Raw genomic sequence first — 16,434 nt, 5'->3', positions numbered from 1 at the left:
TCTCCCTGTGTTCTATGTGTTATGTCCTGCACGTGCCATTACTATACCTGTAGATGCAGACATCAGTCTCCCTGTGTCCTATGTGTTATGTCCTGCAGGTGTTATTACTATACCTGTAGATGCAGACATCAGTCTCCCTGTGTCCTATGTGTTATGTCCTGCAGGTGCCATTACTATACCTGTAGATGCAGACATCGGTCTCCCTGTGTCCTATGTGTTATGTCCTGCAGGTGCCATTACTATACCTGTAGATGCAGACATCAGTCTCCCTGTGTCCTATGTCCTGCAGGTGCCATTACTATACCTGTAGTTGCAGACATCAGTCTCCCTGTGTCCTATATATTATGTCCTGCAGGTGCCATTACTATACCTGTAGATGCAGTCATCAGTCTCCCTGTGTTCTATGTGTTATGTCCTGCACGTGCCATTACTATACCTGTAGATGCAGACATCAGTCTCCCTGTGTCCTATGTGTTATGTCCTGCAGGTGTTATTACTATACCTGTAGATGCAGACATCAGTCTCCCTGTGTCCTATGTGTTATGTCCTGCAGGTGCCATTACTATACCTGTAGATGCAGACATCGGTCTCCCTGTGTCCTATGTGTTATGTCCTGCAGGTGCCATTACTATACCTGTAGATGCAGACATCAGTCTCCCTGTGTCCTATGTGTTATGTCCTGCAGGTGCCATTACTATACCTGTAGATGCAGACATCAGTCTCCCTGTGTCCTGCAGCTTTCCAGCTCTGGCCAGTGCATACGAAGTGATTGCAATAGAATATGGTTTCCTCAGAGATGGATATTGGTCATTTATAAAGGATATTGCACTGTCAATGCTTCCACGTAGATTCTGAGGTGAAGAAACAGAGTTCACTTCAAAATAAGCATTATTAAAATAATGATATTTGTAAGTGTTAATTCATAGACAGAACAGAATTTATTGTAGCATTCAAATATATATATATATATATATATATATATATTACACATACATATATACATACTAGCATCCTGCCCTGGCTTCACATGGGATCAATTTCTTCTCGCTACAGACCCTGCATCTTATAACAACCATTAGCCATGTCACCACAGTCCCCTGCATCTCATAACAGCCTCCTGCTTCTCACTACTGCCCCCTACATTTCACTACAACATCCAGGGCAGGAAACAGAAGTTTTGGGGCCTCATACAATTATGTCTCTGAGGGACCCCTTTCCACAGAGAGAGGGAGGGGTGTGTGTGTCAACTCCAAACGACACCCGGCAGCAGTAGCACATGTCCCTGCCAGCAATATCACAGCCCCGGCATGGTCAGATAGCTTTGCCTCCCCTGGCTCCTTTCTGGCTACTGTTTCTGCATCAGGGCATCTTCATGGGTTTGTTGGAGGCTGTCTCTCACTCACTGTCTGAATCAGACATGACCCTGCTCAGTCCCGGGGTCCCTCCACTCTTTAGGCTTATTCTAAGCAACAGGGCACACTGCTATCTCTAAATGTCTCAGTTCAAATGCTCTCTTGCTGTTTAAGCAACATGGAAAAATCCTATTAAGCAGCTTGGTGAAAGATTTTTTTCTGTGACATGCTGTATTAAAATCATGACTGCTCAGCTCCCTTATGTCACCTTTCTCGACCAATGCTGTATAGAACAGTAAAAAACCCCATCAAAATATGTCCAGTGGTTCAAGAGATTAGCCCAAATAAACAGGCTGATCCCAAAACCGGGGAATATATACCCGGGGCACCGGGTCTGGCAGCACACTCATCATCAGTGGTATATAAGGCAGCACTGCAGGGCATTGTGTGAATCCTCCTGAAGAAGTCAAGCACTTTTTGCATAATAGGACGAAACGCGTTGAGGACTGCTGGTGTTTCCCCCGGAACTTTTGACCAGCTAATAACAGATAAGCCTGTTTGAACTTTTTTAATGTAATTCTTCATTTTTATGTGTGTGTCTGTATGTATTGTAATTAAACGTTTTTTGAAGTATACTACACTATGAGAGTGTTTCTCTCCTTTTAATCTATGGTTAGAGTACATTGCCATTTATTGTTGGATGACTAAGAAAACCAACCTGGTGGAGTCAGGAAAAGGATCTCTAACCCAACGCTTGTTGTTTTCGTTAATACGGTACGCATTTTTACTAGTGAGAGTGCACCGCTTTATACATACTACTATACTATAAAGGCGCTTGTTCTCACCTTTCTGTTTTACATATATATATATATATATATATATATATATATAAAAACGCTAACTGTCCACAATCTCGTTTAACATGAATCCAATGCTGGGGTAGCTGACCCAAACAAGGTAAATACCTTGTCATATGTATTTATATATCTCAATAATCAGTGTATACTAGATAAAAATCATTATGCAATATGGGAAGTTATTATAGGGATATATTAAGGGTTTAAAGAACACTTATGCACTTTCATTAACAAAATATTTTTTATAAAACAATAATAGAAAAAACATTAAAATAAAAAATATGTTTGGAGATTATAAATAAATGTATAAACTATAGATTTGATGGTAAGGGCTGTAAAATAGTAAAATATAAGAGAATACTTCAGAATAAAACATTGACCTGTCCACAATATTACATTACAGAGTAGACACAGATGAATCACAAACATCCAAAGTAGAACACAACCAGAAAGGAAGGTTTCTTATTTCTGGTTCCATATCATGGGACGTACAGTTACATGGAGATAGCCAGTGGAATGCAGGAGCTCTTGCTGTGGAATGCAGGAGCCCCTATGGTAGAATGCAAACAGGAAGTGTGGTCTCACACTCCTAGTTGTATATCGTGAGATTTCTGAGTAGAAATCCAGAAATACTAGCTGACTGGAGTCCCAGAGAGTGGACCTTACCGGAGCATCCATCAGCTGGGCAGGATCATCTTGGGGTCCTGCAAGGGGGTGGGGAAATCGCGGGGGGGCAGCGGCAGCAGCACATGCATGGGTACATACTGTACTCACTGTATTTTGTGTGAAAAATGCACAGAAAAGTATGTGAAGTGGATCTCAGTGACAGAGGTTCATTGCAAGCTCTGTCCCTGCATGGGATTTCTGACACATCCTTGTGATGTATGCAAATGTCACATTGCGATATAAGGTGAATTTATCACAGCCAATCCGCATCTGAGATGGAGATTATGATAAATATCCCCCTATATGGGAATAAACATGATTTTTTTATGCATTGTTATAATGTACCAAGTGTGCATACCTGTCTACCCATTCTTTCTTGTAAGATTTGCTCCTGATGAAGTCTTTATGAAACTGAAATGCGTAAGGTTAAGGTGCATAATTGATCACCACTAGGTGACCCTACTGTCAAGAGCTCACCCTCGCTAGCAGGATGAGACAGGATGCCATAGACCTTACCATAAGTGATGCCAAAATTGCACCTTATAAGGAATGTTATGTAAGCGCTTTTAAAAAAAAAAATTAAATAATACTTTTTAAAACAGCACATCATGACTGGCTTTTGCCCACTTTTTGGGTGCTTCTGGCATGAGGGTCTAATTTCAGGACCCAAGGAAAAATTGGCTCCAGTACAAGTGGTCTTCCATCTTTATCACATTCACAGGACTCACAGGTTTTTTTTTAGATCTATCTTGGGACTAGCTGAACTAAAAGTGTTGGTGAAACTAGGAGACTTGATGAGTGGTCTGCTCATGGAGCAGATATGGACTATAGCTGACAAGCTCAGATGTCCGTGGCAAACCCAAACACACAGGATGGAACTATGGACTGGAGTCTACACAAGTATTCACAACTGTAAGTGAGTTATACACATGCAGCCCCCTTTATGGATCCAAATGATGAATCCACCTTGCTTCACTTTTAAGTAGCATTGCATCCCGATTGCAATATCTTCTGGGAGGGCATCCAATCAACTATCATATGAATTTGGGATGTCAGATGGTGTGGCTCCCCTATTTCACAATTGGATTGTGCTGCAGTCCCACCTCTGCTAAGGACTAAATACAATGATAGGTTTTTCCAATTTGGATACTTCACTTGCTGTGTATTTGGATTGAACATGATAGGTGTTGCACCTTGCATGCGGCTGGTAAGGGGTGGGGAAAGGGTTGCTTTGGGCCCACATTTAATTGAATAGTATAAGCTACATAGCTCTCTATACTGTATGTTACTAATCAGTAAATACATATTTGCTTGAGTCAAAACTTTACATTTTATTGCAATGTTTTATTGTTCCTCAATGGCTGGTTTTGCTCATATCACCACAACAATTTGGCCCTTATAAAAACCATTCAGACACCAACCCAAATATTCCTCATTCAGCAAGTGAACTATGAGTATCAAATGCCATCTTGCAATCTAATATATGCCTGACATTGACATGAGCCAATGGGGATGGGTACATGATGCCGGTACTCAAGATCCTGGTGGTCAGAATTTCGAGGCAAGCATCTCGACCAGGTTGAGTATTCTAGCCTAACCCCTAACCCTACCCCTCCCTCCCTGGCGTCTAACCCTAACCTCTCCCTAGTGCCTAAACCTATCCTCCCCCAGCCTGGTGCCTAAATCTAACCCTCCCACTGTAATGCCTAACTGTAACCATCCCCCTAGTGCCTAACCCTAACACTAACCCCACTACTTACCGTTGGGATGCCAGCAAACAGGATGCTGTCACAGGGATTCTAACAGGTGTCGAGATTTCAGCGCCGGTATTCTAAGTGTCGGCACCTCGCACGTCAGGATACTGAATGTATCCTGTGCCAGTGTTCCAAGATAGTCAATGGCATTTGTTTTATATGGCAGTTATCATAATGTTTTGGCTCATTAGTGAGGATATCACATTTTATTTTTTATGTTCCTGCTTTACATTTATAATGATAAATTTACTGAGCCCTAAAAAATGTAGACTAAGATTAGAGGTATTGTACTATGTGGTATTTGTGGGCTGTTTTATAAATATACTTGATGCCCTCCTGGCTATATGATGGACTGGGCTGTCCACATCCACAGCCCAGTGCTAACAGAGCAGGTGGAAACAGAGGAGATGAACAAAAGGGGGATGCAGTTATTATACCTACAGCCAGCATCCCGGGTGATGAAATCCCGATGCCAGAATGCCACTACCTGGCCAGAAGACCGGTGCTGGAATACAGACAGTAGTGGAAATGCCGATGCCAGAATCCTGACAGCCGCAATGCTGATCGTAAGTATAGCGGGGCTGGTTAGGTCTTGTCCATGGGGATGCAGGAACAGAGGGTTAGGGTTAGGAGGAGAAAGGTGGAGAGTTACCAAACTTACCAGACCCTTGTCGGGATCTTGAGCACCGGGATGCCCCTGTCGGTATATTGACAGCAGGCATCCCGACTGCTGGGATTTTCATACGGATTTCACAAGAGGTGGCTCTATTAGTGCAATGGCTGCAGAATGGGGTGAAATATTGTTCAGGTGTTAAATAGCTCAGGCACCTACATTAACATGTCCCACACAGAGATCCTCACTTTCCAGCATAGCGATGAGGACGAAGGCAGTGAGTGTGGCATCCAACTCTACAGCACCCGTTGTTATTCCTCCCTGTGTAAAATAGATAAATGGAGAACAAACATGTATCATTGTATCAGTACTAGATGGAGATATAAGATTGCATAACATACAGGGGCTGACACAGAGTGAGACCTTTGACTTGTATATTGCAGAGTCACATGATTTCGGCACTTGCTCCCACTTGTGCATGGGTTTGTGGGATGGAGGAAGGACGTGTAAGACATGGGCAGATTACAGTAAGGATGTATTTACACAATTGCTTATAGATGTAGACTGGTGCAGTGACACACAAATCCATGTGGAAGCCATATCAATTGCAGCTGGCTGTGGGCAGGTGTAACAGACACAATGATGATGATAATAATGGCCGCCAACACATGCAAACCACTTCTCATTGGCAGATTGGAAATGGATCAATAATGCCGACAGGAGATTTGGTCATTGCTCATTCACGTCTTATTCTTGTGTGCAGAATTTTTTAAATGAAATAGAAATGTATTATTTTTTATTAGTTACAGGGGTGGGTAGTTCTACTATAAAATAAATAAATTATTTTCTTGCATCCTATTAGGGAATGCATGTTTTGCAAGCCTGGTGCCAGATTGCATGGCACTGTCCATGCACAAACTTAGGGGCGGATTGACCGTTAAAGTCACCAGGAAGTTTCCCGGAAGCTGACTGAATGTGGGCCAACAGTCATCATGTGGCTCTTTCCCCAAGAGTGTGTTACACATTATGTTTTCTGACAGGCACTGGCAGCCTGTCGGCGCCTGTCAGATGTCCATAGCTCTACTTGCTCTTCCCTCACATACCCCTCCCTCATCTGCACCCCCCTGCCACACACAAGTTCCCCTCTTCAGCTCTCCCTCCCCACACGATCTAACCCCTCCCCATCTGCTTAACCCCCCGAACCCTCATTCCCCCACATAGGTTCTCCTCTTCTGCTCTATTTCACCTCACAGGTTCAACCCCTCCCACATCTGCGGCAAAACCCCCCTTCCACCACATAGGTTCTACTCTTCTGCTCTCTCCCCTCACATATCCAATCCCTCCATCTGCAGCACCCTCAACCCCCCCCTTCCCCCACACAAGTTCTCCTCTTCAGCTCTCTCTCCCTTAACAGATCCAATCCCTCCCCCATCCGTGGCACTCATGACCCCTTCCCCAACACAGGTTCTCCTCTTCAGCTCTCTCTCCCTTAACAGATCCAACCCCTCCCCATCCATGGCACCCTTGACCCTCCCTCCTTCCCCCACACAGGTTCTCCTCTTCAGCTCACATATTCAACCACTCCCCCGATCCACAGCAACCCTGACCTACACTTCCCCCACACAGGTTCTTTTCTTCAGCCCCCTCACAGCTCTACTCACTCTCCCCTGACAGATCCAACCTCGCCCCCCTGCCCAACACCTGTACCCTGCTTCTGCTCTCTCACCTCACAGATCCAAACCCCCCTCCACCACCTTTCCCCACACAGGTTCCCCTCTTCTGCTCTCTCCTCTCTTCTGATTTCTTTCCCATCACAGCTTCAAACTCCTCCCATCTTTGGCACCCTTGACCCCACTCCCCACACAGGTTACCCTCTCCTGCTCATTCTCCCCTCACAACTCCAAACCCCCCCCATCCGGAGCACTCCTGCCAATCCCTCCAACATCACCTATTTCATTAGGTAAGAATTTTCTACTCCTGGACTTCGTTTTTAATTTATGATTGCAGACACCTGTGTTGAACTAGGTAATTGATGAGACAGGTGTTTCAACACAGGTGGCTGCATTCTCTACCTAATAGAACAGCTCATGTTGTAGGGTCTGCCCTTTACTCCCCCCCCCTTCCCCACACAGTTTCCCCTCTCCTGTCTCTCCTCTCAGAATGCCAAACTCCCTCCCCCATCTGTGACATCCCTGACCCACCCTTCCATACACATATCCCCCTCTTCTGCACTATCTCCCCTCAGAGAACCAACCCCATCCCCATCCATGACATGCCCGATTCCCCCTTGTTCCACTCTGGTTCAACTCCAGCAGAAAATAAACTCTAAAAGAGTAAAGAGCCAAGAGTCCTTCTGACCTTACAGGTACAGTACCGACACAGCCTCGTCCTGCAAGGGAAACACAGTACCAGTGCATCCTGTTCCTCCATCTTGAAGGTAAGTCACTTACTGTACATGTTACACTTATAATTTATAAATTATATGTAGTAACTATGGGCCATATTTATCAACAAGTGATATTATTGTTATCAGTCATTACTATTCTTAAATTGTGCTCCAACCAATCAGCTCCTAAGTCATGTCTTTTAAAAATGACAAGAGCTGATTGGTTGGAGCAACACTAAAGATTAGTAACAAGTAAAAACAATGTCACTCATTGATAAATGAGGCCCTTTATATTAGAAATGAAGAGTACTGGAGGTTATGTAGTCATGTTGACATTTAGAATGTCAAAACTATAATGTCAACATTCACAATGTCAACATTGACATATTGTCATCATTGTGAATGTTGAAAGCCAGAATGTCAACACATGCATTTAGGGTTAGGATTAGTCTGTGGTTAGGGTTAGCCTGTAGTTGCAGTTATCCTGTAGTTAAAGTGGGGTTAGGTTTAGGCTGCCATTAGGGCAAGGCTCCAGTTATGATAGGGTTAGGATTAGCCTGCAGTTAGAGTTAGGCTGCCATAAGGGTAAGGCTGTAGTTACAGTAGGGTTAGGATTAGGCTGCAATTAGGGTAAGGCTACAGTAACGGTAGGGTTAGGATTAGTCTCCAGTTAGGGTTATCCTGTAGTTACAGTGGGGTTAGGATTAGTTACAGTGGGGTTAGGATTTGGCTGTGGTTAGGGTTAGGCTGTAGTTAGGGTTATCCTGTAGTAAGGTTAGGATTAGGCTGTAGTTAGGCTAAGGCTGTAGTGAGGATATGGTTAGGATTAGGCTGCAGTTAAGGTTAGGTTGCAAATAAGATGAGGCTGTAGTTAGGGTAGGGTTATGATTAGGCAGCAGTTAGGGTTAGGCTTTAGTTAGGGTAGGGTTATGATTAGGCTGCGATAAGGGTTAGGCTGTAGTTAGGGTAGGGTTATGATTAGGCTGCGGTTAGGGTTAGACTGTAGTTAGGGTAGGGTTAGGATTAGCCACTTTTAGTTCCCAATCTGCCCCTGCACACACTATTGCAGCTTTTTACTTCTGAGTTATGCAGTATCCTACAATCCAGCTCTACATCAGTCACACACTGTACATGTTGTGTGAAATAGGAATACTGATAATTAGGATAAAGTGATTGTTAATATGTTTTACTGTGTAAGTTTTTATAGCATACAGCAACATGACCTACAGATAAAATTTAATAAAAATAAATAAGATATATCTGCATGCACTGAAGCTTCAATAAGTCAGTAAGAATATATATATATATAGTAATATCAGTTTTTAACAGTTTTTTATGTTTAGTGTGGATCAGTGATGTACTGCTTCTATCATGGGTGCAGGCTGCGTTGTGCCCATGGGCCCATAGGTGTATTGGGACCCAAAGCCACACCCTTTTATTCAGGCATGACTAATAGTATTTACTTTACTTTATTCTATGCCACAGGTAACCAGGGGATGCCTGCTGCATGGTGTCCCTCTCCCCAGCTTTTAAACCATCACTGTAATAGACACCATATTGTATTCAAATTTTACCTTCAGCTTGTCCAAGGCATGTTGAGTTTTTTTAAAGGGTGGTCATACATTATTTGTAGCCTGTCATGTACTGATTTGGTGTCTACTCATATGATTATATTAGTGAAGAAAGGAAATGATGGTGCAGTGTCATAATAAGAGATGAGGAACAGAAGCCAGCAGGAAGCCACAGACTGGAAGATACATACAAGCAGGAGCAGTGTCCTGTAAGAACACAGAGTAATAATACATTGGTGTAGGGATAAATCTACTGCCAAATACATATTGTATAAAATAAGGTTCATACATATACCCAACTTGTGTTTTTAAAAGAAAGCTTTAGCTGTGATGTGCATGTGCATACCACCATCTCCTGATGAAAGACAGGGGAATCCTCCTGGAATAACCCATCCGGCTTTTGCTTATTCAGTATCAGCCACTTCAGGGGATCACAAATTTCATTTCTGCTAATGTCAGTAAGTTTTGCAGCCAAGGCGAACACCTTCACTACATAACCCGTGAGCCTAAGGAGAAGATGCCACGGAATAAGGACACAGCATTATACCGCTACTGGGCAGGAGAGGAGTCATAGTACACAGAGGAAGAACTACTATAAGAAGGAAGAGCAGAAATTACATTGAGCAGCGGAGGAGTCACTGTGAGGGGAGATGGGAGTTAGTAGGAGCAGAGTAATAGAGGGAAATGTATCAAGTCTTCTGAAGAGTGGGCAAGTGGAGAAGTAGCCAATAGCAACTAATGAGCCTCTATTATTTATCAAGTACATAATATAAATTGAAAGAAAGAAGCTGATTGGATGATATGTGTAACTTCTCCACTCTTTAGATGTTTTAAACATATCACCCATAGTCTCACAGGATCATTAATGACAGACAGTGCCAACATGTTCAACTGCATTTTAGTGCCATGGCTCATCCTGAACACTTTTGTAACTGTCAGCAAGTTACACACACAACATTATACGTTATGTTAAACAGCTTCAGGGGCTGTTATAATCTTGAGCAAAAACATATCTCAGCGTTGCCTACGTATGTAGCACTTGTTTGTGTCTAAATGACAAATAAAGAACACATAATAACAGAATACATCTGGCATACATAGGGCCAGATTCAGATGTGGACGCATATGCCATCGCAGCTGCGATCTCTCACGGACTGCAATTGTGAAGATATGATAATGACTCACTTGCCGTCCAGTGCTTAGAGATGCCTAATAAAAGCATTTAATTTTTGTTTCTCACACACATAACCAGAAACATCAAATGTATATCAGAAAGCATGATAACTAGAGATGAGTGGTTTGGATTGCTTGGTATCCAAGGCAATTCAAGGCAATCTGAGTGGTGACTCAATCTTCCCATTGACTCGGATTCCACTTCAAGGCAAAGCGCCATCCTCATGGCATCAGATGTTTTCATGTTTTGGTGCAGTGAAATATATGGCATGCTACTGTATGCTGTTCTGTTCTCTACTGTATAGGCTGTGCTATGTCTAGACTCAAACACAAGGCTGTGCTGCTCTTAGTCAATGTGTATTGTGCATAGGGGATGCAGGCTGCTTTATGCTGTGCTGTACTCTGCTGTATATAGGATGTGCTGTGTGTAGACTCACAAATGGCTGTGCTGCTCTTACTCAATGTGTATAGGGGGTGCACACTGCTGTATGCAGTGCTGTACTCTGCTGTATATAGGCTGTGCTGTGTGCAGACTCACGAGTGGCTGTGCAGCTGTTAGTCAATGTGTATAGAGGGTGCACACTTTTATATGCTGTGCTGTACTCTGCTGTTTATAGGCTGTGCTATGTCCAGACTCACAAGTGGCTGTTCTGCTCTTAGTGAATTTGTATAGGGTGGCACACTGCTGTATGCTATGCTGTACTCTGTTGTAAAATGGCTGTGCTGGGTCATTCAGTAAAATGTTCACGTGCATATATAAGCCATGTGACTTCACACAGTTTGAATTGAGCTGCAACATCAAAAATTAAAAATACATAGTTAAATTCTATTGTTTCTACTGTTATGTGTGCTTTATCCTAGTGTGCTTTGTTGATGTGCATATATAAGCTCTGTGACTTCACGCAGATTAAATTGAGCTGCAACTTCAAAAAATCAAAATAAAAAAATAGATAGTTAAATTCTATTGTTTGTACAGTTTGGTGTGCTTTACCAAAAATGTAAAACCACTAAGGCAATAGAACTAACTGTGCATTCAAAAACAGAAATGTCACAAATCCTTGATTAGAGTATAGGTGTGTCCGAAAGTGCTATGTGTGAGCCTGACCTTTTGATACTGTTGTACTCGCAGAGAAGCAGCCTTCCACCATTTCAGCTCCCTCTGGAAATGTGAGGATGAGCAGCACAAATATTGCTGATGACATAGAAATTGAGGATGCCACAGAGAAAGTACAGGAGGATTAGGGGTATATTTGTGCAGCTGACGCTGTCCCTAATGAGTAAGTTGATGATGAGGAAGTTGTTTGTGTAAATCAGGTACCAGTGGAAGCAGCTCTTGGCCATGATAAGAGGAAGGCCATTGTCATGTCTGAGCATATACCAATAAATGTACCTCTTATGTGTGGAATTATTTTTACCCAAATCCTGACAACAATTGTCAAGCTATCTGTAGCATCTGTAAAACCATGGTAAGTAGAGGCATTGGGTTTGAAATCCCGGCTATTGGATGCAGCTGATCAGAATACTGACAGCCGTATCCCGATAGCCAGAATCCCAACACCCATAGAAACTAATGATAAGTGTTTTCTTAACCCCTACCCTAAGCCTAACCTTCCCCTCCCACCACCCTAAACCTAACACCCCCTCCCCGCTGCCTAAACCTAACCTTCCCCATAGTGCCTAAACCTAACCTCCCCCTCCCCGCACCCTAATTCTAACACTCCCTCCACAGTGCCTAACTCTAACCCTACTGCTAGTGCCTAAATCTAACCCTGCACCCTAACCTCCCCTTAACGCCCTTATACTTACCTTTGGGATGCCGATGGTCAAGATATTGGTGCGGGGATCCTGACCTGTAAGGATTTTGGTGCCGCTATTTAGATGATTGACATCCCATACGCTGGGACGCAGACTACATCCCAAGTAAAAGTAGGGATGGTAACAATCTAGGAACCTCCTCCTGTTACGACATTTGCAGCGAACTCATGAAAATTGTTTGACATCAGAAACTGGTGCTAAAAAAATAACAAAAAGGATTCCAGCATCAGCTAGCTCTCGTCTCTCAAATTCAACTAGATCCCAGCACCTGCAATCTCTACTGCCAACACCTTCATGCTCAATATCCACAGAAATTATCTGAGGTAGTCCTGCATCCAATTTGTTAAGGATAAGTGACTCCTCCCTATCCAGGAATATTTAGAAGATTCCTTTTGCACTTGCCTGCTGCTGCTGCTGGGTATGGATCTTCATCCCAGAAGGAGACCAAGAAGACTACTATTTAAAAAAAAAAAACATCTGACTGTGAACAATCCTCTGAAAGGGGAGTCAAGTATGATAACTGATGCCATCACAGCTATGCTAGTATTAGATCTGCATCCAATATCCACCATTAATGCAGTGGGTTTCACACAATTAGTTGAGGTCCTGTTTCCCCAGTACCAAATTCCATCTCGGTTCCATTTTACCCAAAAAGCCATTCGTCGGCTTACCAGGACATTAAAATTCCTAATTATTGGCCTACAAAATGCCAATGTACCCACTGTCCAACTAACTACAGATATGTGGGCAAGCGGTAGTGGGCAAACTAAAGACTACATGACAGTGACAACCCTTTGGGTGAGTGATTCATCTTTAGCAGCAGCAGTATCTAACAAACAATGCTAGCTCATTCAGAGGCAGGCTACTCTTTGTATCACTGGCTTTACTAAGAGGCATACAACATCTTAGGAAAACTAACGTATGTCATATCAGAATGGCTTACCAAACTTGGACTCTCCTCTGGATTTGTGACTTCTGACAATGCCACCAATGTTGTGAGAGCATTACAGCTGTGTGAATTCCAACTCATCCCATGTTTTGCTCACACAATCAACTTGGTGGTACAGAGTTTTTTATTTTAAAAATGACAGAGGCGTGCAGGAGATGTTGTCTGTGGCCTGAAAAATTTCCAGACATTTTTGATATTCAGCCATAGCATGCAGGAGAATGCAGCAGCTGCAACATTTAAATTTGTCCTGCCACCAACTGAAGCAAGAGGTGGTAAAAATGTGGAATTCCACCCTGTATATGCTCAGTGGGTGGATGAAAAGCAAAAAGCCATCAACAGTTATACAACAAGTCATGACTTTGGGAGAGGAGGGTGTGTTACTTAGTTCTGCACAGTGGAGAATGCTTTCTGTCTTGTGCAAGGTGCTCAAATGCCTCGAAGTAGCCAACTGTGAAGTGAGTTCAGACTCTGCTAGCTTGAGTCAGGTGATTCCCGTAATTAGGTTTTTGGAAAATCAGCTGGAGAATAACAAAGTGATTCTGCTAAATTTTACAGACTTGTAGATCAAGTCAAAATGGTAACCAATATCTTGAATCTGATCACTACATTTTAGCGACTGTGCTTGATCATAGGGTTACATTGTATGTTGGGTCTTTCTTTCTAACTAACCCAGATCTTAAGAGTTGCAAAGAGCTTCTGGTGAGCAAATTGGCAGCTCAAGTGGTACATGGCACAATGACATCTTCTCTTTCTGTTTCTCTGGCAGACGCCAAGAAAAAACTCACCTTTCCCAAAAGATGCAGTGATGACACAGATACATCAACACAACATTGTGACATCTGGTCAGGTCTAAAAGAATTTCCAAAAATTTTTGACACAGCTATCATGACTCCATCTGATATGGTCACCATCCAAAGAATGGTGGATAATTATTTTCATGAAACCATACACATAGGCATGTAACAGAGGGCCTGATTCAGACCCGCTCGCGAGTGCTATGCACTCGCAAGCGGGTCGATGTTGGCCCAGTGCGCATGCACATGACGGAGCTGGCTCGCTACAAAGGGGGCGTGCTATCAATGTTGAGTGACAGCACGCCCCCTTTGGTGGGTGGGCCGGGGGCGTGTCTGCCCAAATGGAGGCGTTGTGATGTCAGTGGGAGTGCTTTCGGCTGTGTTAGAGCCGAAAGCGCTCTTGGGCTTGCGGCAACAAGACACTACCACAAGGGTCCCGTCGCAAGCCCGATGGTCGCGATGGTCTTGACCATCGCGACCATCTTCCTGGCCGCTCACTATAGCTGTGGGTGGTCACCACCCACAGCTATGCGAGCGACCAGGAGGCTGCTCTAAAAAAGAGAAGGACGGCCCTGATTCAGAGCGAGCGCTCTCTCAGAGCGTCCGGCTCTGAATCAGGGCCAGAGTCCCTTTGACTACTGGAGAGAAAAAAAGGAAATTTGGAGGCCCTTGTACAGACTGGCTTTGCATTACTTAAGCTGCCCACCCTCCAGTGTGTACTCCATCACAGCCGGGAACCTTATCAGCAATCGGCGTAAGATGCTTATTCCACAAAATGTGGAAAAGATGATGTTCATCAAAATGAACTTGGAATCCCATGAGGAAGACCTTTACTGCCAAATACTTAAAACAATACAGTAGTACCTTTAATGGTGGATTTCAGCGTGGATTAATTAATATTGTATGAGGATGATGATCACACTGATGAGGGTGAGGAATCAGATGATGAGAATTACCTCTTCCAGCTGCAGAGAGGATTAACAATACGGTTAGATGCCTTATGCACATTGGTAGCTAGTTTTGAAGGGACCCAAACAACACAATCACTTCAGCCACAAGTGGTAATCCCTGTCGCTGAAGTGATTGGTATGTTAAACTGTGCATGTCTGGTTATATATACAACAGAAGGGTCGGTGGGAGGGCCCAAGGACAATTCCATCTTGCACCTTTTTTCTTTGCAATATGTGCTAATTGGGGAATTGCTGACTGTCTTATTGTGTAGATGTCAAACATTTTTATAGAGTTTGTTAAACTGCCATCCTATCTGCCACTGCAGTGCCACTCTTGTTTCCTAGATGTGCCATGTTGGAAGTAGAACTGCCACAGCCACTGAAATCTTCTACATGAGTTTGATGTATGCCAAAAATGTCTAGAAATGTGTATGCCCACAGTCAGAATCTCTTACATTCTCAACCCTTCCTTTCTCTGCCTTCAACTACATACATACTCCATATCCCTCGGGCCTCTTAATTAATGAAAACATTTGTTTTCTGATGTGCCATGTTGGAAGTTGAGCTGCCACGTTTGTGCCGCCCATTGCTGTCACTTAGCTTAGTCAGCCAGCTACCTCAATGCAACCTTTTGGCTTCAACTGGATGAAAACAATATTGTGAGGTGGTCAAAATTACATGAAATCAGTGGGAATTAATGTTATTGAGGTTAATAATAGGAATAAATACAGATTAGAATGATGTGTTTTACCTTTTATGCCAATTTTTGGAAAAAAATCCCAAACCAGTAACGTTGGTTTGGCAAAACCAAAACCAAAACCAAACCCAAAACCAGACGAAGAATTAGAATCAAAATCAGCAAAATGGTCAGGTGCTCATCTGTAGTTGTAACCAAGCTTGGCTTACATCAAATACCATGTGTGATCACTTAAAGATCAGAGGGATTGGAGTCAAGGTATTTACAGTCACAAAAGTCAGGACACTTACAGTCATACTTGCCTACTCTCTCGGGACTGTCAGGGGTCTCCTGAAGATCAGGTGCCTCTCCCGGCACCCCGGAAGAGTAGGCAAGTCTCCTGCAATGTCTGCCCCCCACGCCCACACATGAAAGTGGGCAGTTTGGGGAGTGATGACGCTATTCGTGCTGAATTGCATCGTCGTAGCTCCACCCTCTGCTCTGTAATGCCAGTAATATAGGCCATAAAAAGCAGGGAATGGGCAGTGATAATGCAATCACACTGGGGTGCACCCACTCCGCCCACTTCAGCCACCCCCACTTTCCCTGCTGCACCGACCTGGCAGCATAGGCAGTATAGGTAACACATACCAATACTTTTCTGGCTTGGATTCAGTAATAATTTTTTTGTTTTGCAAAGTGTCGTGGATGCTACGGAGACTGGCGCGAGGATAGAGTATAGGATTTTTTTCCCAGGTACTCCCATTGGAATTCTACTGGAGAAGTCGACAGAACAGCTGGCAGCAGGTAAATATGTGTGAGTGAGGTAGGTAGTTGTATGTAATAAAGTTGTACTTGACACGGTGTGTAAATGTTGT

General features: G+C 43.4%; 1 protein-coding gene across 1 annotated transcript in view; it reads right to left on the bottom strand.

Moving 5' to 3' along the window:
• The window catches only part of LOC148443003 (complement C3-like), a gene marked incomplete at its 5' end in the record, with an annotated part of 121,860 nt that overhangs the window by 40,529 nt on the left and 64,897 nt on the right, over positions 1-16,434 (bottom strand). The window contains 3 exons of the mRNA XM_088463398.1: positions 701-851; positions 5,462-5,563; positions 9,546-9,705. Coding sequence (XP_088319524.1) covers positions 701-851; positions 5,462-5,563; positions 9,546-9,705 — 413 coding nt within the window. The remainder of the gene's footprint in view (positions 1-700; positions 852-5,461; positions 5,564-9,545; positions 9,706-16,434) is intronic.

Source organism: Taudactylus pleione, unplaced genomic scaffold (assembly GCF_031769625.1).
Source record: "Taudactylus pleione unplaced genomic scaffold, aTauple2 ptg001357l, whole genome shotgun sequence".
Lineage (NCBI taxonomy): Eukaryota > Metazoa > Chordata > Amphibia > Anura > Myobatrachidae > Taudactylus > Taudactylus pleione.
This window is presented reverse-complemented; position numbering and strand designations above follow the sequence as displayed.